Below are 25,216 nucleotides of genomic sequence, written 5' to 3' on the forward strand. Positions count from 1 at the left end.
CATCTATTTAATTTGTACGTTTCGTTTTCACATTATCCGCTTGTTTGGTATTTCCTACTAAGTTCATTCGTTTATCAATTCCATTTTTAGTTTCTTTTCAAATTTTTTTTGTGCCTTTGCGGTGACTTTCGGTGGAAAATTGTGACATATGTAAGCTCACAAATGAACTAAGTTTTTTTACCTTTTATTTCTATGTTCACGAATTCAAATAAGTTGTAGCTTTTATACTTTTATTTATTAGTATCCATATTCACACACTTAAGTTTTTATCATTGTTGTTCTGAGACTCAGAATTTTTTTTATTAGCGTACTTAAGAATTCCCGAATACTTGCCTGTAGCGTAATTTACACTTTTTTGATAATTGTTTTTCTTTTTCCACGTGTTCGCACGATGCATTTACGCATTTTAATGATCCGCGCCCTACTCGCGATCGGAAGTAATTGAAAGACTGGTCAGTGTCGAGACAATAGCACCGCTGTTGGAGGCGTGTGCACTCACTTATGAATGTACACTGAGAAAACAAACGCGTTATAAAAATTAAAATTTTTTATTTGATTACGATTCAAAAATGTTCGTATTTGCATCAAGTGAAAAAGTGAATATTTCTATTATATACATACAATACGTGTAATACACATACATGGTGCCCCAGTAGCAAAAGGTAATAGCTAGTAAATGAATCTGTAATAGCAAAAGTGAGGGCCTAACTACTGAATTCTTTGATGAATTTTAACACGGCCGATGTCCTACGATCTTCGTATCTTACAAAATTGCAAACCTGGGAATATCAGTTTATTTGTTGTTTGCATATCTGACTCGCGTATGCATGAATATGAAATGATTAGTTGACCATCTTCCAAGGAAGTTCGCGTATGCAGGGATATGAATCAATCAGTTGACCGTCGTCCTTGGAAGTTTAGAAATCAGCAACTCGCATACGCAGGGATATGATTCCATCAGTTGAGCGCTACACTGGTTTATATGAATTTAGTATTAAAATATCTTGAAAAGGACAAGAACAAAAAATATTTTTCTCTTACAACGAAATAACCTCGATCCCTGCCCGCGACCTATTACCATATATGTAATACTTCTATATTGGCAGTAAGCTAACTTCTCAATGTGTAAGCATTCCGAAATCCAAGCGAGACAGTCTAGTACCATTTTTGTCAATGCATTGTGTACTTGAGTGCCGTTTTAATATATGTGTTGTGTACATGTTTATTTATAAACGTATGTGTTCCTTTTCTTTCGTACGTGTTTATTGATATATCTGTACTGTAGTGTTTTCGGACGGTACTAGCTCTTACTGCCAATATAGGAGTATTACATATATGAGTATTACTAATTCGCTTACTTTTTTCAGAAGTGAAATTTTTTGCTGGTGGGACATGTTTATCTGTACAAATGTGATGTTGATTCAAACTCAACATTTAAAAACACATTTACATGTATGGCTGTAGCTGAGACTGCAAAGACGCTTGATGCAATCGGTTGCTGCCAAGAGAGTCCGGGTTCAAGTAGTATCAGACGGAGCTAGGGCTGGGACTATCCGCATACACGAATAAAATCCGGAGAGTATGGATATCCGGTTAAAATGCTACAATTTGGTAAAGCATTCACCACGACCAAAATTATCGTAACAGCTTTCATTATTCNACTGCAAAGACGCTTGATGCAATCGGTTGCTGCCAAGAGAGTCCGGGTTCAAGTAGTATCAGACGGAGCTAGGGCTGGGACTATCCGCATACACGAATAAAATCCGGAGAGTATGGATATCCGGTTAAAATGCTACAATTTGGTAAAGCATTCACCACGACCAAAATTATCGTAACAGCTTTCATTATTCCGTCCATGATACTTTGCAGCCATGAAAAAACTCTCGCGGTCAATTTTATATATTTTTTTATTTTTACGAAACGATACATTGATTTCCCAATATCAGGCGCTCATGCATATGAAGTAGCAAGTTTTCTATACGCATAAATTTGTTTGTTGAACTTTTTAATTCGAAAAGAAGCCTTTGAAATGCCTAAGTAGAATTTTGGAAATTTAAAAATTTATACAAACAATTTTGTGCGTAGCCAGGGTACGAAAATAAACTGTACAAAACAATTCCCATTTGCTCATCGATCATCATATCACTTGTGGTTTTGTACAGTTTTGTAAATAGTCAGAAACAAATTGTAAGATTCACTGTCATTTTCCCCAACGAGAAACGTTTGCTTTTCGTTAGTGACAATTGTACCATAGGGTACGTTTTATATGTATGCGAACGTTTCAATTACGTGAAAAATAATTTTTTCTGTAAATTTTCATATCCAATTCAATTAAAAAACATTTTTATTTTTTTTGTTCATTGCAGCCATTCGTTTTGTATTTGTTTATTGCATATATGTACATACATAAAAATATTTTCCCTGCACGATTCATTTCGTTTGTTGTTTCGTCTGTAACTACTAAACTACGGTAGTGTACTATCGCCAAAGTGAACTCAGCCGTTTTGTTTCGTATTGTACCGAACTGTTAAAGTAATAAACGAAACGAAATAGTAACGTACAATATAGTTTATTTTCGTACACTGTGCGTAGCAGTAGAAAACTTGTTACTACACATTTATGAGCGCCAGGTATTGGGAAATGAAAATATCGTTTTGATAACGAAAAATCCGGATATTCGGATAGCCGAATATTTTCTCAGCTTCCAGAGTAACCGGATTTTTCATTTAGGTATCCGGATTTTGAATATTTGGTTTATCCGGATAGTTGAAAAATCCGGGTGAATTTCCCAGCCCTAGACGGAGCACAAAATTAATTATTTTTTCTTCTTAATTATAATTTCGAATAGCAAAAAACCATCTGTGCACTTCACAACGACATATTTTATAACGTACACACACAAATTTAAAACGAGTTGGGTTGGTGCTCTTTCATATGCGTATTTTTTTAAATTAGCACGTTTTTTTAATTCTAAAGTTTTTTTCCCTCAGTGTATGTATGTCCATGCTTAGGGCAGCTCTCTCTCCCCCCACAGGTTCTCAACAGGATGCTGGAGTAACCAGGTGAGTGATACACATACCTTCATATATATATGTCTACAAGGTATTACCTACTCACCAATAATTACATGCATAGTTGTTATCGCGCTTATTGTTCACTAATTTCGGCAAAACGAGAGCACCAAATAAAGAATAGGAAAACCGGTTTGCCTAGCTACTTAACTATTGTAAAATTCTTTTGGTTTAAGTTTTGCTTTTGAAAACGCGTCAGGTGGTCTAAAGAACTTCGCAAATCGAATAAAACACGTCTGGCTTCTTCTTAAGTTCGCAAGATTGTGCCGTTTTATTTCTAAGATGGAGTACTTTTCGATATCTTTTTACAAAACGATAACATTGCTTAAGGTCTAGACAGAATACAGTCTATCGCTTATGGGCTAGTTAAACTACTTTATCAATGTTTATCCTATTATTACACTTGCGAGCTACTTTCACAATGCCTACTTGCTTAAATCTACGTTTACATTACTTTTATCTGCACTTATATTGGTAGTAACTACGCTTACAACTCGACCATCATGACGACTAGAATCCCCTGATTCTACGCCGTGTGCTCCTAAATTATTATTATTTTGATTGGTCATACTTCTTGTCGTTTTACATTCGAACCACGGTTTTAAGTTTGTAATTGGCCAGGTACCCTTGTATAGTATTTGGGTTTGTTGGAAACCCTCTATGTCGTCTATCAAGTAACGATAATTTTCTGAGATTTTGGCCACTCTGTACGGTCCTTTAAATTTTGGTACTAACTTACTTGACACTCCTATTTGAGAGCTGGAGTTTGTTACCACGACGTAATCTCCTACCTTGAATTTACGTGGGGGCAACCGCTTATTACCCGCATATTCCTTATCGTAACTTTGCGCTTTCTATTGTACTGTTTCGGCCTGCCTCCTGATATCTTGAACTGGTCTAGCGTCATGTACCTGTATTGAACCTAAAACATTTTCTTCGAGCGTGTCTATTATTTTCCCTTTTTGCGAAACCCCAAACAACATTATGCTGGGATGTTCGTTGATTGCTTTGTGATTTTTGTTCATTGCATATTCCACAGATTCTAACACGTTGTTCTAACAAGTAGTAGTTTTTGAGTCTACTGCCTTCGCTAACATTGGACCTAGGCTTTTATTGACGATTTCTACTTGTCCGTTTGCTTGGGGAGAATTTGTTGCCACCTTAATGTGTTGAACGTTATTTACTTTTAGGAACTCCTCGAACTCGTTGGACGTAAAACAGGTACCCCTCTCAGATGCAAGGTAACTAGGTCTGCTGTATGCTCGAAAGTAATCCTTCAGGGACTCTAAAGCTTGTTTAGACGCTGTTGTCTTTGCTGGATACAGCCTAACAAATTTTTTGCACGCGTCTATTATTACTAGTAGATGCTTATACTTTGTATTAGTACTATGGATTGGTCCATAGTGATCAATATGAACCATCTGGAAAGGTTTATTTCCCTTAGGGATCATGTTAAGAAATCCTTCCTTTTTCCCGTATTTCGCGGAGAACGCGATGCACTTTATGCAATTTTTAATGTTAGGGAACCAGTAACTTCTACTTATTATTTCTATCAGTTTGTCAACGCCTATGTGTCCCAGCTCGTCGTGATATTTGTATAGAACGTGTTCTTCCATTGAGTCTGGTACGTAAAAAAATAAGTTTCCGTCTGATATTCTTTATGTTTTCATCTCTGTTTTGGCATATAATCAAAGTTTCCTCAAGCGTATTTGTATGAACCGTTAAAACGTTATTCAACCTACTGAGTGCGTCTACGTGTTGCATCCTTTTCCCCGACCTATGTTCTAGGACATAATCGCAATTCTGTAGTTCGAATACCCACCTAGCGATTCTAGGATTATTATCCTTTTTGTTAAGCGTTAACGTCAAAGAGTTACAATCTGTTACAATTTTGAATTTCATGCCCTGTAAATATACTCTAAATCTTTTTAGCGCTTAGCGTTTCTCAGCCCGAACGGCATTCGTAGGAATTCAAACTGTCCTAAAGGAGTGGTAAACGCTGTATATTTTACTGATTCTTGTTCAACAAAGACATGAAAAAACCCATTCTTGAGATCTAATTTAGTAAACTATTTCTTGTTAACTAACCTGTCTAACAAGTCATCTATTAGTGGTATAGGGTAACTATCCTTTGCTGTAATTTTATTAAGCTTCATATAATCGATGCACATCCGTAGCTCGCCTGTTTTATTTTTTACTAACACAATCGGCGAAACGAATTCCGTGCTACTAGGGCGTATGTATCACTTTTTCAAATATTCATCTAATATTTTTTGTAACTCTGACTTTTCACTATACATCAATCTTCTAGGAGCGCAACTGAATGGTTTATTGTTTTCTAAGTGCAGTTGTATTTCTTTCTTAACTTCGGGCTCTTCAGGTTTTTCGACATTTAAATATTCCTTGTAAAAGATCTTTTGAAAAAGTTGTTTGTTGTCGTGACTAACTTTACTACCAATCACCAAATCTATTTCGTTCACATCTTGCATATCTATTGCCAACATTTCGTTTGAAAACTTCACGCAAATTTAGCAGCTAAGACTGCCAAGCTTCAAAGTTTCCGGTGCCTTCGAAGTCAGTTAGTAACTGTTTCACGGTTCCGAAGGGCATTCCGGCAGTATTCGTAGCGCATGTATCTGTTTTTTTCTCTTTTTTGGGTGCTAATTTTAATTTCAAGACCTCAACTTCCTTTTCGAGCAACAGTATTTTGATCTCAGACTCATCGTTTTGGTTACTTGCCGAAACGCACACTGGGGCACTTTCACAACGTTGGAACTCGACATCTTTTTCGCATACCTGTCTGCCAAAACTACCACTGCCAATACGTAGCAAGTCATCACCATCGACATATTCCGCACCATTGTACTCGCCGTTGTCCGCAACATTTTCCGCTCCGCTGTTGTCGCCATTCGCACTGTAGTCCGCTGCGTTGTTTTTACCGCTATTCTGTGCCCCGTTCGAACCGTTGTCTTCGACGTTCATTCCGTTGTCATTGTTGCCACTTTCACTGCTGTCTTCGTCATTTTCACCGCTGGTTGTTGGTGTAATAAAGCTTCTCCCTGAAGCGCCGCTCCTACCGGGAGCACCCTCTGCTGGGCACGATCCATGAGCCTCCGCCGATAGCTCGCTAAGCCTTTCGGCGAGAGAGGCTTTCGCACCACTAGCATTTAGCCCTACGGCAGTGCACCAAGCTTTTAGCTGGAGCAGCGAATACTTTTCCGCACTAATGTTTTCCTTTTCCATTATTAATTTTTTACTTCAATTTGATTACTTATTTACTGGTATGGTTTCGCGGACCACTTCTGATGAAAACGCGTCAGGTGGTGTTTAATATAGCGTCGCTATATTAAAGGGAGATTTAAGTCGGAACGAAGACAAAAGAGTCGGATTGGTTTTAGATAAAATATTTAATGAATTCAAAATACAGAGGTACAAATGTACTAAATATTATAAGTAAATCGAGTTGATTATAAAAGTGGAGTAGACTCAAAGGCACGTCTGTGCTGTAAGACGGTCGCGCTTATATATTCTTGTAGCTTTTTACATTTCAATTTCAGTTCACAATTCAATAGTTAATTCAGCGAGTTTATACAAGATCAACTTTTTTTGGAGGATTTTTGTTTAGAGGAATCTTAGAAACTAGTCGAATAAAATGAGGTTGCCACCTCGCTCTCCTTCATCGTCGACATGCCGCTGCCCTTGCACGGGTGCAACATTTAGTAGGCTGTCTAGCTGCTGCAGCGATGTGAATGCCGTGGTGACCAGGCGATTCAACTCGATACGCGAAACGGCATTGGGTTTCCTTGATAACGAAACTTCGACATCTTCATTGCCGTAGAGCGACATTCTGTCTCGCGTTTCGATCTGCGTCCCACAGCATGTTGAGCTGGTTTGCGTTCCCCAGTGAAATTGGTAGTTGGGCGGTGAAGAAGCGTGTGATGACCCAATTTACATATTCTCCAGCTATTCTGAGATGGGTTCATGCAATATTTATAAAAGCGGACAGCTTCTATGCGATCGGCCACGCTCATCTCTCGAAAACATGCGCAGGTTTGCAGAGCGTGAAAACGGCAGCACAGTTGACACTGATATACATCCGGGGTTCTGTAAAAGATCAATAAGTGAATTAGTACGAGTTGGTAGAGTTGGAGCTAATTGACTGTAATTAGAAACTAAGAGGGTTATATGTATTTGAGCTGATTGGACTATATGGTAGGCGAGTTATTCAATTAGAGTTATGAGTGAGTGGAGGAGGTAGAGGGCATAATTTGACTATTGGTCGGGTATAAACCCCAGCTTGAGTTCTGACCTTAGCGACTCTAACGTGATTATAGGGGCCTCGATGGAGTTTGAGTACTCTTCCAAGGCACCATTTCGGGGTGGCAAGAGATCATCTTTGATAACTACCAACTCTCCTTCCGCAATATCCTTCTGGGGTTGTTGCCATTTATGACGTCTGTGAAGCTCGCGTAGATATTCCGCTTTCCATCGTCTACTGAATTCCTGATGGAGAATTTTTAATTTTTGCCAGCGATTGGCCAGGGATTGGGTTTCTGCAGTTTGCTCCGGGATAGACATTAGGGGTGCTCCTCGGAGAAAGAGAGCCGGAGTGAGCACTAGGAGATCCGTGGTATCTTCGGACATGGGTGATAATGGCCTTGAGTTCATAGCTGCCTCTATGCGTATAAGAAGCGTTGAGAATTCTTCGAAAATGAATTTTTGGGTACAGCAACTTTTATGAAGTGGGTTTTGAAACTTTTAACGGCAGATTCCCACAGGCCGCCCATATGTGGAGCGTATGGAGGAATAAACTGCCATTCAAACCCATGAGTTTCGTATTTTTTAGAGGTACGACAGACACCTGGGTAAGAAAACTTGCATAGTCTTTGAAGAATGTGCGATGAGCTCCGATAAAGGTTTTTCCATTATCGGACATAACTTTCGCGGGTATTCCTCGTTGCCCTACGAAGCGTGCAAATGCTGTTAAAATGACCTTGTGGTTAAGTCTGAACAGACTTCTAAGTGAATTGCTTTTGTCGCAATACAAACAAACACACAAGTGTAAGCTTTATGATAGGGTGCGTTACGGGTTAAACCGGCTTTTAACAAAAAAGGGCCTGCGAAATCTACACCGGTAGTGTGGAATGGTACCGACAACGTAACTCTTTCGGGAGGATGGGCTGCCATTATTTGAGAACGAACGTTTTGCTTATGAATAGTGCAGGGTTTGCATTGAGCTATACACTTATTTATGTACGATTTCAAACGTGGGACAAAGAAGTCTTGCTGAGTCATACGAACCATAAGAGATTTCTCCGCATGCAAGAGAGTTGTGTGGAGAAAATTTAAATAAAGAGTACAAAATCTGGAGTTTCCGGGCAGTATGATGGGATGACGCTCATTGTTTTGTCAATAAATGGGTTTAGAGATAATAACCTACTTTTCTTGTTGAGGGATTGAGTGACAGATAATTGTAAATATTCATCGGAATAGTAACGTTTTTGGGCAACAATAATTAGTTGGGTTTTCGAGTATTGGATTTCCGGGTGGGTTAAGGAATCCATGTTTTGGGAGATCTTTCGAGATTTTCGGATAAAGCGAAACACGTAGGCTACGATGCGCAAGGCTTTTTCAAACGAGGAAAATTGGCGTAGTACTTCTTCGGTCTTGCTTAAATGAAAAACTTTAATTTTTCTTTGCTCTGGGGGGTTGAGTCCTTTGGGGTTGGGATTGGGGCCAAGCGTTTGGAGTTTCGATAAGCCAGCCTGGTCCATGCCACCATATGGCTTTGGAGATAAGCTCTTGAGGAGGGCATCCTCGGGTTCCTAGATCTGTAAGGTTGTCAGCACTGCTTACATGTCGCCCCGTAGCATTTTCTACGTTTTTTAAGATTTGGGTTATGCGATTGGCGACGTAGGGTTTCCACACATAAGGGGATTTCTCTAACCATGCGAGAACAATAGATGAATCGCACCATAGAAATAGTTTAACATCTTTTAGGTGGAGTTTTTCCTGAACTTGGTGAGCGAGTTTGCTGACGAGGACAGCTCCACAGAGTTCCAACCGTGGTAAGCTGATAGTTTGAACTGGGGCTACTTTGCTTTTTGCCACGAGAAGTTGAGAAGTGGCTGGGTTGATACCGTTGTGGCAGCGAAGTTACAAACAGGCACAATATGCGTCTTGAGACACGTCACAAAATCCATGGAGCTCGACATTATATTTAGGTGAGTATCCTATCAATCGAGGGATTTCGAGTTTTCCTACCGATTGTAGATTTACGACAAACGTACGCCAAGCATGAAGCGAGGTGGGTTTTGCGCACTCGTCCCAATCGGTACCTTCTTCCCAAAGGTCTTGCGAGAGAATTTTTGCTTTAACCATTACAGGCGATAGCCATCCGGCCGGGTCATAAAGTTTAGCAAAAGCAGACGTTTTGTGGCTGGGTATGGAGTTGCGAGAGGGTTAAATGTGTACGAAAATGAGTCCGATACAGCGTTTCACTGTATTCCCGGGGTTTTTGTTGTGCTAAAGTCTTCGAGTTTTAAAAAATTTGAGTCTAAAAGATTGTTTTGGGGTATATTTTCTATTGTTTTTGAGTTGTTAGCCGTGATTTTTTTTAGAGGGAAGCCAGCTGAACCTAAAACTTGAGTGGGTTGGGTGAGTGAGTTTCGGGCTGTTTCAAGGTCATTTCCTCCAGAAAAAACATCATCACCATATGTTTCTTCGTTAAGGATTCTCGTACAACATGGGTATTCTAATGCAGGGTCACCAGCTAGCTGGTGAAGTGTTCTGATAGCTAAAAATGGGGCACAGTTTACGCCAAAGGTGACTGTTTTGAGTTTGTAATCTTTTATTGGGTTTTCCGGGCCCTTTCTAAAGACGATTCGTTGAGTTTGGAGAGTGCGACCGGTGTGGCTGAGCTGGTAGCTTTGGAGGCATTGAAGACTACCCGTACTTTAGCGGTTTTACTTTCGGCTCGCAAAACGGCATGATGTGGGAGATAAAATGAGTAATATTTTCCACCTTCAATGATTTCATGAGAAGTAGTTGTCTCCATGTGATTTAGGGTTATGTACTCTTCAAGCACTTCAGAATATGTGTCCCTGATGTTTTCTTTTTTAGCGAGATTGCGCTCCATACTGAGAAATTGGTATAAACTTGAGTATCGGGAATGTCCTAGTGCCATGTATTCGGGGAATTGCGTTTTAAATGGTAGCCGAACTTCATAGCGGCCATCTGCTCTCCTAATTGTGGTGTTTCTAGTAATTTCTCGCATATTTCATCTTCTTCCGAGAGTTGAGGCGGGTCCGAGATGTCTTCCTGTTCCCAGAACTTCTTTAAAAGATCGCCGAGGCAGTCTTGTTTGCTTTCTTCGACTCGTGTTGAAAATGATGTGACTTGGGCTTGAACTGGGCCGCTCAAAATCCATCCAAAGATGGTGTTTCGTGCTAACAATCCTCCACTCATATTTTGTAAGCCTGGTACAAATATTTTCGGTGTAAGATCACTACCAATCACCAGATCTATTTTGCCTGGAGTAAACCAGGTGGGATCGGCGAGATCTAAGGAAGCAAACTGGGTGATATCTATGCTCTTCAATCTGAATGCCGGAAGAAACTGAGTGAGCTGGGGCAAAACTGTAGGATTTGTCTCAATTGTGATTTGGGCGTCCGTTGAACATATCCTTATCAAACAAGTTTGATGTGAGTTTTGCACGATTTTCCCCCCATTTCAGATTTCTCATAGTGGGATCTTTGTGTGGGGAGTTTTAACAGATTTTTTGCTATTGAGGAGATGAAGGTTTTCTCTGAGCCAGGGTCAATTAGAGCTCGCAATCTATAAATTTCTCCTAAATGTAAAATGGGCACAATAGCAGTTGGGAGTAACGTTTTTTCCTTACTACTGGAGTGGTGAGCTTGAACGGATTCTTGCTCTTCCTGAGTATGCTCAACATTTTGCATTAGTAGTCATTGGGGATGCGGAGATAGATTTGTAGACCTAGCTGTTGTTGTGTGAACTGCCGACTTTTGGGATCTCGAGTTTGAGCTGCAGTTCGGATTCGAGTTGGAGCTTTGTGTTTGAGAGTTATTTATATGTAACATCGAGTAATGTCGTCTTTGGCAGTAAACACAACTGAAGCTACTTCTACATTCTCTTGAATTGTGAGGAAAAGCCTGACAGTTTTTACAGTAGTTGTTCTCTTTGATAAAGGACAATCGTTCTTGAACTGTTATTGTTCTGAATTTCGAACATGTTTTAAGTGGGTGCGCTGGGACCGCTTTACGCAACTTGCAGGAATTAACAAATCTTTGCTCATTGTGGTATACGCGTGTTTTTGTAGAGTTTTGGTTTGAGTTGAGGGCTTGAGACTTGGTTGAGTTTAAACTTGGCTGGAAACTTTGAAAACTTGGCTTATAAGTGGAATTTTGATTTGGGTTTTGACTTATCTTCGATTTTGCTGGCCTATGAGCACTTAACCTCTCTAAGACTTCGTATCGAGTGGTGAGGAATGAGTTCATTTCAGACCAGAGGGGAAGATCTTTTCTCGATGATAGAGATTGCTCCCAAAGAGCTAAGGTTTCTTCTGGCAGTTTTGAGGTGCATATATGCACTATGATTGGGTCCCAACTCGATACGGAAACATTTTGAGCTTTTAATATGGAGGGGCAATTGTTGATGCTGTTTTGCAGTTTTTGTAGAGAGGCGCTGTTTTCACCATGAACTGGCTGAAGATTGAAGAGTGTCTTGAGTTGGTTGCCAGCCAAAATTCTACGGTTCTCGTATCGCAATCTTATGGCTTCCCATGCGAGATCGAAGCTTTCGTCACAGAGCGCGTATTGCCTTACTATTGTTCCTGCTTGGCCCTTTGCTTTGTGCCTTAAATGGTATAGTTTTTGTGCCGGGGTGAGTCTGGGGTGTTTTATGTACACAACTGTGAACATGTCTCTGAAGCCTGGCCACTCTTCATATCCACCAAAAAAGTCTTGGGTGTCACATGGCGGCACTTGAAGGTAAACGCCCGACGACTCTGCTTTATTTTCTGAGGGGATCGGGTTTGGCGGTTTTGAGCTGAGAGGTTGGGGTCTTAAAACTTCTAATGCGTCTGTCATCTCCGCTTTACAATTTTGGTAGCTTTGCATACATTTATCGTATTTCTGCTCTACCACTTCGCTTATATTTGTGTAGGAATCGGAGGTGCTCACAGATTGGTATGTTTCGTATACAATTTCCCAATTTTGATCGAGCTGGGACAATTTAACTTTGATAAGGGATTCAGTTAGATCCGAAAGTATGGAGGACGACCCTTTTGACCTAGAGCTATCTCGCTTTTTAGCCTCGGATGCCTGCTTTGGTACTGTATCGAGTTGATCCTTATTTTCAGGCATCTTTAAACGAGCTGACGTAGTTGAGTGCAGAGTTTCGAAAATTTGTTTTTTGTTTTTTGAGTTAACGGGTAGTTGGTAGTTTATAATACAAGAGAAAGGAGTAAGTGTTGGAACAAAGAGTTGTGAGAATTTTAGGTTTAATTTGGGTTTAAGGATGATTGAGAAGAGGAGTATATATAGAAATATGTATGTATATATATGTATACTATTTTATTTGTATTTTTATTTTAATTTTATTTTTTTTTTTTTTTTCATTAATTATTATTATTACTGTTTTTTTTTTGGAATGGACTATCTACCTTAATGTGCCTTGCTTATTAATTTACATGCATCTGTGTACTCAGGTATAAATGTGTATAGAAATGTACATATGTACATATGATTATGATGCAATAACCTTTGATTATACGATGACTTGGTATGTGCGAATGTGCCCGAAATATTTTGGAAAGCAATTTTAATCTTTCATTTAATACTATTTAAAAATTTTATTTCTGATTTATTATTATTAATTTTTTATTTTTTATTTAATTTTATTTTTTTGTTTTTGTTTTATTTTTTTTTTTTTTTTTGGAGAAAAGTACTACCCTAATGTTTTGCTAAAATTTTTCTTAACCCTTTACGGCGCAAGTTCTTTATTTTTTGAAAAACCTGTTTCAAACGATTTATATACTATTCATAGAAAGGAAATGATAACAAAAATTTAATTTGATTTTTTTTTAATATTTTATTCAATAAAATGAATGATGCAAATATGCAACATTGCGCTTTGTTTCAGAAAATTCAATGAATATGAAATTGCTTGAAGCAATTTTTACTTTTGTTATAGCATTAGCCGACGCCACATTTTTCGCAAATTGTTTGCGTGTATCCTTGCAGTTTGGTATCTTGCACCTTACTTTTTTTTCTGCCCAAGCAGGCCAATGTCCTAGCTGATCTTGCCGAACATCTTTCGGCGGAATGCATTGACAAGGGCCTTTTTTCTTTTTTTCTTCTATCTGGCTTTGTAGGGTACTTTTCCTTTTTAGCGTTCCCCGTTTAGTTCCAAAATTGCATAAAGTTTCAGCAATGTCCACCCCGAAATTTTCCGATGTTTGCTCCGTCCCTTCTTCTCCATAAGTTTTTTTGTATGCGCCGATATAACAGCCAAGAGTTCGACATTGTCAAATCTAGCAAATGATAAAATATCCGAATATACAACCTCTTGGATCGTAATTTTATTTTGTTTTGACCCATTATACTGTCCGATAAGTCGACACCTCCCATATGACGGTTATATTCCTCAATCACAAAGGGTCTTTCAATTGTAACAAAGTTTTTCTGGGATTTATCATATCTACGCACCGAAGATACGGGAGCTTTTCCCGCGAAGTTGGATGCTAATGTGACCACTTTGTTGTCTCTCCATGAAATAACGGAGATGTCTGTTCCATTGATGTCACCCACCTGTTCGATAGATGTCCCGAGGGACTCTTTCTTGAAAATCTTATCCTCCGGTAACTTGCAATTGGGTATGCGATTTCTTCTAATGGTTCCCAAGCTCAGTATTCCTCGTTTTTCCAAGTATTCAATCAAAGGCAAAGACGTGTAGTAATTATCGAAGAAAATGCGGTAGTTCTCATTGGAAGGCACATGTCTTGAAAGTCGAACAACCACATTGGCAGACGCACCTAGGTTGGATTCATCGTCAGCGACAATATTTTCTTGGCCACTGTATACCTCAAATTTGTGGGCAAAGCCACTCACACCAGACATGACGAACAACTTATAGCCCCACTTATGTGGTTTATCGGGAAGGTACTGCTTCAGGTGGCGACGTGCTTTTGTAGAACACATTTGCTCGTCAATTGATAACTGCGCCTCTAACGGAACTTTTCCAAAACTTGAGTTCAGCATGTCTAACAGTGAATAATCGGTCAAAATCAAGGTGATCCTTATTTAACATCTTGCTGTTTTCGTTCAGGTGTAACATTTGGCGCATTCGTTCAAATCTTTTTTGAGACATAGTCTCTTTTATAGAAGCGCAACCGATCTTATCTGACCAATACATACGCGCATTCGGCATTTCTACGATGGACATGTAGTAGAGAATACCAATAAATTGCCTTATTTCGATACCTGTAGCGTTTAAGGGCTTATTTAAATTTTTTTCTGTGCTGTATATGTTAGACTGGTCTCTAATGTAGTCCACTATTTCATCTGGGAACAGATATTGGAACACTTGGAAAGGTGTATCCAGTCTCAAAATGTCATCCGACAAGTTTGTACTGCCACGGAAATTAATTTGCTCGGAATTTAAATTAAGAGCTTTTGTCTTCCATTTCACATTCAGCTGCAAAAAATAGAACCTAAATTCGTAAAAAATTAAGTACTAATTTCTGTAGCTACTATTTACTTTCTCAAGTTTACATTTCTTGGTACCGCCAGGGATATCATTACCATTACCGCCAAATTCTTCTTCAACTGACAACGGAAGTTCACTTATTTCTGGCGGAATAACATCGTCCTCATCTGAAAAATCCATTCCATCCTCACTTTTGCAACCCAAATCCTCTAAAATTCGTTCTATTTCAACGTCTGTAAGGGACGCCATTTTCAATTGTTAATCGATGTGATAAGCGCGACGGTGCAGTTCTGCAACAAAACAAAATTTAACGCTACATACATCACACCACAAATTACGCACATAAACAGTTCGTTTTTCAGCCAAATAATGTCTTACCTTGCACAAATTATTATTGCTTATGGCCAATCTTGTCACTTTTTTAACTACTAAATTGCAAAACCGTATGTTTGCCAGGAGCTTTTCTCACAACAAAAATTCACCTTTCAATAAGAACTGAGAGCAAAAATCTGACTGGTTTTGATAAGTACTGTTAGAAATGAGCTGCTCGCTTTGTTACTGATATGAAACAATGCGCTTGGCGTCAATATTTAATTTGGTACTATTTTAGCGGGAGAATCTTGAGTATGTTGCAGATCTGCAACACGGCGCCGTTAAGGGTTAAAAGGAAATGAGTTATATGGTAATCAGAGCGAGAGTGATGATGTGTGTGTATATTTGCATTAAGGGTAATCGGAATGAGTGGAACTAACTACCTCGAGTGTATGAGTCCTATCGTGAGCGTCTATTGTTGCAAGTGTTTTTTGGTTGTTTGGTTTTATGTAGGTACATACATATATACATTTATGATTTCGAAATCAGTTTTGGTTTGTATGGATGTTTAATACCTGTACATACACATTTATATGCGAGATTTTTTTTTTAGTGTAATATAATTATAAATAATTATGTAACAAAATTTGGAACTTAAAAACCATGTCTGATTTAAATTGAAGCCGATTAAATATTGTTCATTTAAGCAATTGCGCTATTGTAATTACTAAGATCGCTTTATGTGTTTGCAGGGTATATAGCTTGAGTGTAATATAAAGATTGAGTGGGACATATGTACGTATATAAATATGTATGTATGAGTATATTTATACATGTACCTGTATTCACGGGAGATTTAAGCTAATTTACATATAATGCACTTGTAATGTATGTATGTACATATGTATGTATTTATGTACTCCTTTGTTATAGCGAATTTTGTAGCGGCTGATTTGGTTTGCTTTTTCTGTATATTAATATAAAAAATAAGCACAGATATTTTTTTTTTAATGTGCAAATTTCCGCTAATTTTATGGCATATATGTAGGTTTATTACCAAATTTCGCGAAAATTCGCCAATACAGTTCTTTTTCTTTCGTTTACGGTGCTACATATATGCATATGTACATACATACATATGTATATGGAATTAACTGAATCCTATTTATATGCAAAAAGGGCGGGAAAATTTTTGCGAAAGGTTTCTACAAAGTTCGCTGTAACTTGGTAGAAAACTTGGAACGCTACTTACTGTGCCATTTTCTTTACAATTACAAAATATTTTATTTTCCACGTTAGTGTTTGGGCAGAGTCTTTTCCTTGGGAATGTGTTTGTTCTAAGCTGGCTGCAAAGTTCCTGAAGCTCCACTTCCACGTACTCCGGGGTTCACGTCTTCTCTCTTCTAGTCCGCTTTTTTTTAGTTTTGAGTTTTCGATTCTTTGGTTTTAGAATATTTTAATAAACTTTGTTTTTACTTATTTTCACAGTTTTAGTCTGTAATATTTGTTCAACTTTTAACAATACTTTAGTTTTTGAGTTAAAGCGTTTTCCGTAAAGTGGCAGTTTTCAGTTTATCACATGAACATGTGTTTTTCACTTCGTTTTTTAGATTTTATAAATGCACAAGTGTATCTTTTAACAATTTAAAAGTCTTTCTTTCACACCATTTTTTGTTTTTTTTTTCGTTCGATTGTCTTGATTTTAGTACGTAATTTCACGAAAGAAGCGCATTTTTATTTAGTTTTTTGCGACCGGCTCGTTAGGTAAATCTGTTTTATGTGCTTATTGAGTACGATAACATCGCTTTGATTTTTATGCCGATTCTTTTTTATTACTTGACGGCGTAAGGACCATGTTTATTATAGCGTCGCTATATTAAAGGGAGATTTAAGTCGGAACGAAGACAAAAGAGTCGGATTGGTTTTAGATAAAATATTTCATGAATTCAAAATGCAGAGGTACAAGTGTACGAAATATTATAAGTAAATCGAGTTGATTATAGAAGTGTAGTTGACTCAAAGGCACGTCTGTGCTGTAAGACGGTCGCGCTTATATATTATTGCAGTTTTTTACATTTCAATTTCAGTTCACAATTCAATAGTTAATTCAGCGAGTTTATACAAGAACAACTTTTTTTGGAGGATTTTTGTTTAGAGGAATCTTAGAAACTAGTCGAATAAAATGAGGTTGCCAACTCGCTCTCCTTCATGGTCGACAGGTGGTCTAAAGAACTTCGCAAATCGAATAAAACACGTCTGGCTTCTTCCTAAGTTCGCAAGATTGTGTCGTTTTATTTCTTAGATGGAGTACGCTTCGATATCTTTGATATCTTTTTATTAAACGATAACATTGCTTAAGGTCTAGACAGAATACAATCTATCGCTTATGGGCTAGTTACACTACTTTATCAATGCTTATCCTGCGTTTACACTTGCGAGCTACTTTCACATAGCCTACTTGCTTAAATTTACGTTTACATTACTTTTACCTGCCCTTATATTGCTAGTAACTACGCTTACACTTTGAACTTTTTTAATTTTGTTTTCCTTTCTATTGAATTCGTCAAAACAATTCAAAATATCAACTCGAACAAGGGAATTGATGTTCTTTTTTTTGATGCTGGTACATAAGTATGTAGTTAGGAGTATGCATTACTTAGGTATGGAGGGTTTGTAGTTTAAGCCCCCAGGAATTCATTATTTAATTTTTAAAGCAGGTTTATAAATTATGTGTGGAGTTCTTGTAGTTTAAGCCCTTTAAATTCATTATTTAATTTTGGAGGCAGAGTTAATCTAGGAATCGAGATCAATTGTGAAATAAAATAATGAATTTTGGTTGAAAAAAAGAGGACTACAGAAATCATGAGGAGCTAATTTCATAAAAACTTGGTGTGGGTGTTGCGCTTGTGCGCAAGAGGGGGGTGGAAGTATGGACAGGGCGGCATGACTGGTTGACAAGGCGAGACGGAGTGACTTACATACGGACGATAGTCAAGTACGGGGCGTTGTAAATACAAGCGGAGCCTGGACAGCGCCCATGGTTTCACGTGTGCAAGACGTTGAAGAGGGTGGGTAGACTCTGCCCTTCTTTTTCTTCCTATCACTTGTTGTTTTAACTACCTCCTTTATCTCACCTAATTCGGCATGACAACAGTTTTGTTGTTAGTGTAGCGTAGGCATGGCGAGTGGAACAAACCCAACCCGGCCGATGAGCTATGCCAGGCACCGCAAGCATGCCGACTTGCAACTCGACCATGCAACAGCACTACAGCTACGTAATAACACATAGACTTATTTCAGAGTCAATACCTTAAATATCTTGCAATTGTAATTGCAATCAATAATTTTCTTTATTCTATTCAGTGGTTGATTGAACAGTGGTAATTTGACTTTGATCCGTGGTGTTTCCGAATTACTTCACTTGACGATGTTTTCAAATAACTCGACCCAGCGCCACCTTGCGTTTTGCTTAAAATAGCATTGCCCCTACCGTTACCAATATATGTATGTATATCGAATATGTGCCAAATCGGATCATAAATACGATTTATGGTAATAACTCGCCTGCGCTGCCACCTGGTTGCAAACCTAAACTATTCAAGGACAAACTCAGACGATTAAAAAAATTTCGTTAAAATCGTTCCGGTTGTTTAGGAGGAGGAGATATGCGGTATGAAAAATTCGATTTCTATGGGAGATGCCACGCTTACTTGATATATATTGAAATTATTATCAGCCTCTAACCATCCTTGGAAAGTCTGCAGTAGGTGTATCTCTTCTTCTTCTTTATTGGCGCCGTAACAGCCTAGGCGATTTTGCCGAGTTCAAAACAGCACGCCAGTCATTTCTCTTCTGTGCCAACTGACGCCAATTGTAAATGCTAAGTGAAGCAAAGTCCTTCTCCGTTTGATTCTTCCAACGCAGAGGAGGTCTTCCTCTTCCTCTGTTACCAGCATCGTGGCCCGCGTTGAATACTTTCAGAGCATAAGCGTTTCTGTCCATTCGAACGGCATGGCCAAGCCAGCGGAGCCGCTGAATTTTAATTCGCTCATACAGCTCATCGTTAAATCGTCTGCGGTATTCGCCATCGCCAACTCGCAAAGGTACGTAAATCTTTTGCAGAATCTTTCTCTCATAAACTCCAAGAGCCACTTCATCAGATGTTTTTATTATCCATGCCTCCGCGACATACACCAGCACAGGCATTATGAGTGGCTTATATAGTGTATGTATAGTAGGTGTTCAAAATTGCAAAAATGGGTACAGCCGCTCGCGAGATCAGATCTTATAAAAAGAAGGGACTTCTCTTTAATAATAAGTATAGATAAACTGCCAATACCCGCGCACTTGCCGGGGCCTTGAAACACCTTTCGAACCGTTAAAAATCATTCAATTCCTCTCTATGTACTATGTATATCTATAATACGAATATCGAATTTGAAGCAAATCGGACCATAAACAAGATATTTCCGAATACATCGGTCCCTGGTCTACCTATCAAAAAAAGAGACTCCTACTTATCCCACACGATCTTCAAATGTGGCACAACCCAAAGTTACACCTTACCTTAGGTTTTTTCAACAAATTAAAACGAAAATTTCTCCAGTTTTTGTTGAAAGGTAAATAAAAGTTCTGTTTACATTTTTAGAGCATGATTTCGAAAATGCTCCATTTTGAGTTGTGTCACTTTTGCAGATCGTGTGCGATATGTGCTATTCTAGGTGTTCAAGTGCCTTGTGCCCACTTGAAGGATGATCCCTGCGCATCCTTTAATCCCAAATGCATCCCTGCGCTTGCACCGAATAAAAGTGCTTGAATATTCCAGTGTTAGCTATAGACAGGCTGCAGTTGCTTCCAGTGTAACCTATAAAGGCACACTCCGCTTTGCCATCGACACCTACAGAAGACAGCAGGGATCGCTTTACCGAACCAGCAACTATAATACCCCATCATCAACAAAAAGTCCTCTACAACAGCGTTGGAGGTCGATAACTACCTACTTGTTTTCATCTAATATTATCTACGCGGGAGTTCAACCACAACGTGTAGTTTCACCTGCATTTGCATCAACTAAGTATCAACCATCCATCTATATGTGTTACTATTTCTACTATTATATACTCATTTCAATTTTACCAATCCCGTTGCGCGAATTTCCACCGAACTCTGCAACCCAAATCAATTGCTAAATTCCTACTATATTTCCTAATTAAAAATCATTCACATCATCATACAGTCCACTTAAAATATTAATGTTAAATCGTAATTAGTTATGTCAATTTGGAAATGAATTACAAGTTGGGGTAAAACCTTAAAGCTTTTTAATTGAAAATCTCAATCGCAATATCATAATATTTTAACATGGTCCTTGTGAGCCAAATTTGAAACAGTGGCAACGCAACCATTCCGACAATAGAAATTACGCTGCTCAACACTGAACGGCAGCTGTAATTTTCTCACATCTCTCTCATCTTCCCACAATTACCTTTCAACTTTACAGCGAATCGGCAGCAGCAAAAAACAGCGATCTAAATTTTCAATCGCTGCAACGTGGGAATTTAAAACACTATTTGTGCTAGTGAACTTTAAAATTGTGCTTAGCCTAAAAATCACGGCAAGTTTCATTTAAAACCAAGTGTTTGTTGCGCAGCTAAAAGTGTCTTGAAAAGGCCCAATTGCGAAAAGCCTTGCAATTTAGTTTCGGGAGGTACTTGCGGCACCGAGTTCCATACACTTTGGTGATTGAAGCCCTACGCGGGATCCGTTTTTTCTCACCATCTCGTACGTTGCGCCCAATGCGGAACCCGTTTCCATCGTACGCCTAGTTAACAGGCGCCCACCGTTGAACGGCTACAAAGCTAAAAGCGCCCACCTAGGGCCACATTTAAATATATACATATAAATATACCCGTCATAAAATTTTCCTACATATCAACGGAACACTTCGGTAAAATATTCACCGTTACCGAAAAACGTTCAAATATATATACGCAGTTATATATGTGCATACATAGTTCTACTCGCTACTTTGTATAAAATTTTCACTCGTTATTTTTCACTATAGCTTCCATACATACGTACATACGCATACATATATATGCACATGCGTATGTAAATATGCATGGATGCTCGTTTTCCATTCCTAGCTCTATTCCAACTTCAAAATATTTGCTATGCTGCCTGCGCCGGCGCCTGCAGCGATCATCGTTTCACTTTCGGTCCTGTGTTTTATGCATATGTACATAACTACATACATACATACATATATGTACCTAAATTCATATCACCGAAAACCATCGCCAGTTGCGTCGGCGTTCTACCTAATACTTCATTTCTCCTGTTTGCATTTCTAATAAGAATTTCCATGCATATGTATGTACATATAAAGGTGCAACTCAGTAGACAAGTGTGCTAGCCCAGTAGGAAATCCTACAAGAACTCGCGACTTGTACTCAATAGGTACAGAATTATTCAGGCAAATAAAAATATCAGCTTGCGTCTGATATATTATAATTTCCCAAAGTTTGTACTAGACTGGTGCACAAGTGGCTTGGTTTCACATAAGCAACAAGCGACCTATGTATGTGACACTGTTTGTTATGACTTACAGCCATGGTGGAATAATAACAAGGTGTTGTCAGTAGCGACGTGTTTGTTGTGATTTTGACAAGATCGGCATGCTTATTTTCAGTGCTGCCGATCTTAATTTTTATACTACTATTCGTTGGGAAATAGTATCTAAAATACTCCATTTTAGTAATTCGTTTTATCGCAATTTTTAAAGAACTTGGTGTTTTCAGAACAATATTAATATTTAAAATTGCTGGATTTGTATAATTTTTGTACTCAAAAAGTAGAAAAATAAAAGATATCGTGGTTATCAATGGAGAAAAACTTTCACAAAAATAGTATCTTTTATATTAAATAACTTTTGCTGCATTGTCATAATATTGAGCCAAATGAACTACTGATACATTAGAATAGAGTGGTGGCATGGTTAAATTAGGAATTCGCTTATATTATCGATATTTATGTGTTTTAATCTATTTAGAATATCATTTACAGTCTAATAGGAAATTGTCTTATTTTACGGCTTTTACTTTTTTAAAGTTACAATATATGTCCAAACTGTGTGGAGCTGCCGATACAAACATATATTCAGGCTTATAAGCCTGTAATTATACATTTTTCTACATTTAATTTGAAGTAGTATGCACCAACGGATTAAAAGTAGTAAATAATTAGTACCTTTTCTAGTACTTTAAAATGCGTGACCGGAATAGACCTGCCGAAAAAGTGAGGTTAAGTTACTGACAACACCTTGTTATTATTACACCATGACTTACAGCAATGTAAGCATACAACTTGAACAGCTGCGAATGAGAAATGCCATCAACATGNGCGTCTGATATATTATAATTTCCCAAAGTTTGTACTAGACTGGTGCACAAGTGGCTTGGTTTCACATAAGCAACAAGCGACCTATGTATGTGACACTGTTTGTTATGACTTACAGCCATGGTGGAATAATAACAAGGTGTTGTCAGTAGCGACGTGTTTGTTGTGATTTTGACAAGATCGGCATGCTTATTTTCAGTGCTGCCGATCTTAATTTTTATACTACTATTCGTTGGGAAATAGTATCTAAAATACTCCATTTTAGTAATTCGTTTTATCGCAATTTTTAAAGAACTTGGTGTTTTCAGAACAATATTAATATTTAAAATTGCTGGATTTGTATAATTTTTGTACTCAAAAAGTAGAAAAATAAAAGATATCGTGGTTATCAATGGAGAAAAACTTTCACAAAAATAGTATCTTTTATATTAAATAACTTTTGCTGCATTGTCATAATATTGAGCCAAATGAACTACTGATACATTAGAATAGAGTGGTGGCATGGTTAAATTAGGAATTCGCTTATATTATCGATATTTATGTGTTTTAATCTATTTAGAATATTATTTACAGTCTAATAGGAAATTGCCTTATTTTACGGCTTTTACTTTTTTAAAGTTACAATATATGTCCAAACTGTGTGGAGCTGCCGATACAAACATATATTCAGGCTTATAAGCCTGTAATTATACATTTTTCTACATTTAATTTGAAGTAGTATGCACCAACGGATTAAAAGTAGTAAATAATTAGTACCTTTTCTAGTACTTTAAAATGCGTGACCGGAATAGACCTGCCGAAAAAGTGAGGTTAAGTTACTGACAACACCTTGTTATTATTACACCATGACTTACAGCAATGTAAGCATACAACTTGAACAGCTGCGAATGAGAAATGCCATCAACATGAAACACAACTTCGTCTCTCGCGACAATGCACGAAATGCGCGACTCTGTTCGTACATATGGATGAAAGTCAATGCTGGCAAAACATGGTCATACAAGCTTAGCCAAAAGCAAGGCGAATACATATAAGGTGGTATCGATTGAACAAATACAACAATTACTTGTATTTTGTTTTTGCTTTTAGCGGGCCATTGTCAAATTTCAGCTATTCTTCCCCGAATGAAAAAGGGCGACAGAAAATGCAAACACTCTCACGTTTTCACTCACTAACGAAATTCAAAATTTTGACAATCAAACGCTACTCACAGCTGATGAAACAACACCACCTTATATAAATTCGCCTTGGCCAAAAGCAATCTGTGCAGTGCGTGAACTATGTTAAATGTGTGTATGAATATGTGTGATGAAAGAAATGCGCAGAACCGGTTCAGTTAAATTTAAATGTGAACAGAGTAGAACGAAGTTGTGAGCCGGAGTGTTAAAGCATACTTAAGTACTTAACTACTAACTTAACTAAAAAAAAATTAGAGACAGAAATCATTCATGGACTATTTTTATTTTATTTTTGTAATATTTTATTTTGTTAAAATTTACAATTGAGTCAAACCCAGTGAAGTGGGCCCCGAAATTTCCGCAAAATCACCGAATTTAATAATACATTTATTTTTGGATAGGGGATCCGTCATGGGCTCAAGTTTAAAAATTCGCAAAAATCGGAATTTGATAAAAATATTCATGACTAGCGTTTAAGTACGTGACGGATAACCTATGCAAAAATATTTTTATTATAATCGGTGATTTTTCGGAAATTTTGGCGCCCACTGCACGTGGCTTGACTCAATTCCATTAATAGCGTAAGCATTTTTCAAAGCTGTAAAATTTGTAATCCAGTTTTGGTACAAAGTATACTACTATGTACATACATATATTAGTATTTAATATAATAAAATATGAAATATACACCCTATATGCATGTCAAGCAATAACTTAGCTATTTTATTTTCTCCATAAAATACCAATAGTAGAGTGTTCAGTAAGTAAAGAATCCTCATTTGACACATTGCACAGATTTCAATACAATTGTTTTGCATTGCCTTTCATTTCCATTGCTTTTCATTGCCACTGCTTTTATTCCCTTTTCACATAATAATCGAGCCCTAACCGCCAAAATAACGTAAGCGACATTTTTTCAAGATTTTATTTTTGATGCAGAAATGCCTCTAGATGCTCTAGGAATATTTCTGCATCAAAAAGAAAATTTTGGAAAAAATGCCGTTTACGTTATTTTGGCGGTTAGGGCTCGATATTCTTTCGGCGCCAATGATTCACGGTGGGCAGGAAGCGAAGATAGGTTGCATAAAAATGTCGACAAAATCTGAAAGCAGGGGTGTATTTGTTGATATCTTAAGGTTAAGAATCCGCTTAACCTTGAAATCCTAGCTGCTCCTGTTTTAAAGATATCCACATTTTATATACTTCTGATTGGATATATTTGCAAAAGAGGAAGGCGTACTTCTCGATAATTAGAGCATATTTATACGAAAAGAAATCTCATACAAATCTGTTCCCCTTTTTTAACTCACTAAAACGGATCAAATCAATGTGAAACATTTTCATTTTTTCCTACCGAAAGAATAATTGATCGAAATTTATTGGGCGCTACCGGTATACAACTTAGATAAAACACCACAATTACCTTTTTCTGTAGCGGGAACTTTCTCATTACAAACACTTTCAATATCGCAATATATGTATGTATGCATACATTATTGTATGCTATATAATACGGTAGTAATTTTT

The 25,216-nt window shown here is 37.8% G+C and overlaps 1 protein-coding gene across 1 annotated transcript; it reads right to left on the reverse strand.

The window, feature by feature from the left end:
• Positions 1 to 6,476: 6,476 nt before the first annotated feature.
• LOC108365017 (uncharacterized) lies at positions 6,477 to 16,399 on the reverse strand. The gene is made up of 2 exons (XM_017618921.1): positions 16,366 to 16,399; positions 6,477 to 7,175 (listed from the first exon to the last, which is right to left on the reverse strand). The coding sequence occupies exons 1-2, from the start codon at positions 16,371 to 16,373 to the stop codon at positions 6,842 to 6,844; spliced, it is 342 nt and encodes a 113-aa protein (XP_017474410.1). The 5' UTR covers positions 16,374 to 16,399; the 3' UTR covers positions 6,477 to 6,841.
• Positions 16,400 to 25,216: the final 8,817 nt, after the last annotated feature.

This window comes from Rhagoletis zephyria, unplaced genomic scaffold, assembly GCF_001687245.7.
Source record: "Rhagoletis zephyria isolate East Lansing unplaced genomic scaffold, Rhagoletis_zephyria_1.1 Rzeph_scaffold_01749, whole genome shotgun sequence".
Classification (NCBI taxonomy): domain Eukaryota; kingdom Metazoa; phylum Arthropoda; class Insecta; order Diptera; family Tephritidae; genus Rhagoletis; species Rhagoletis zephyria.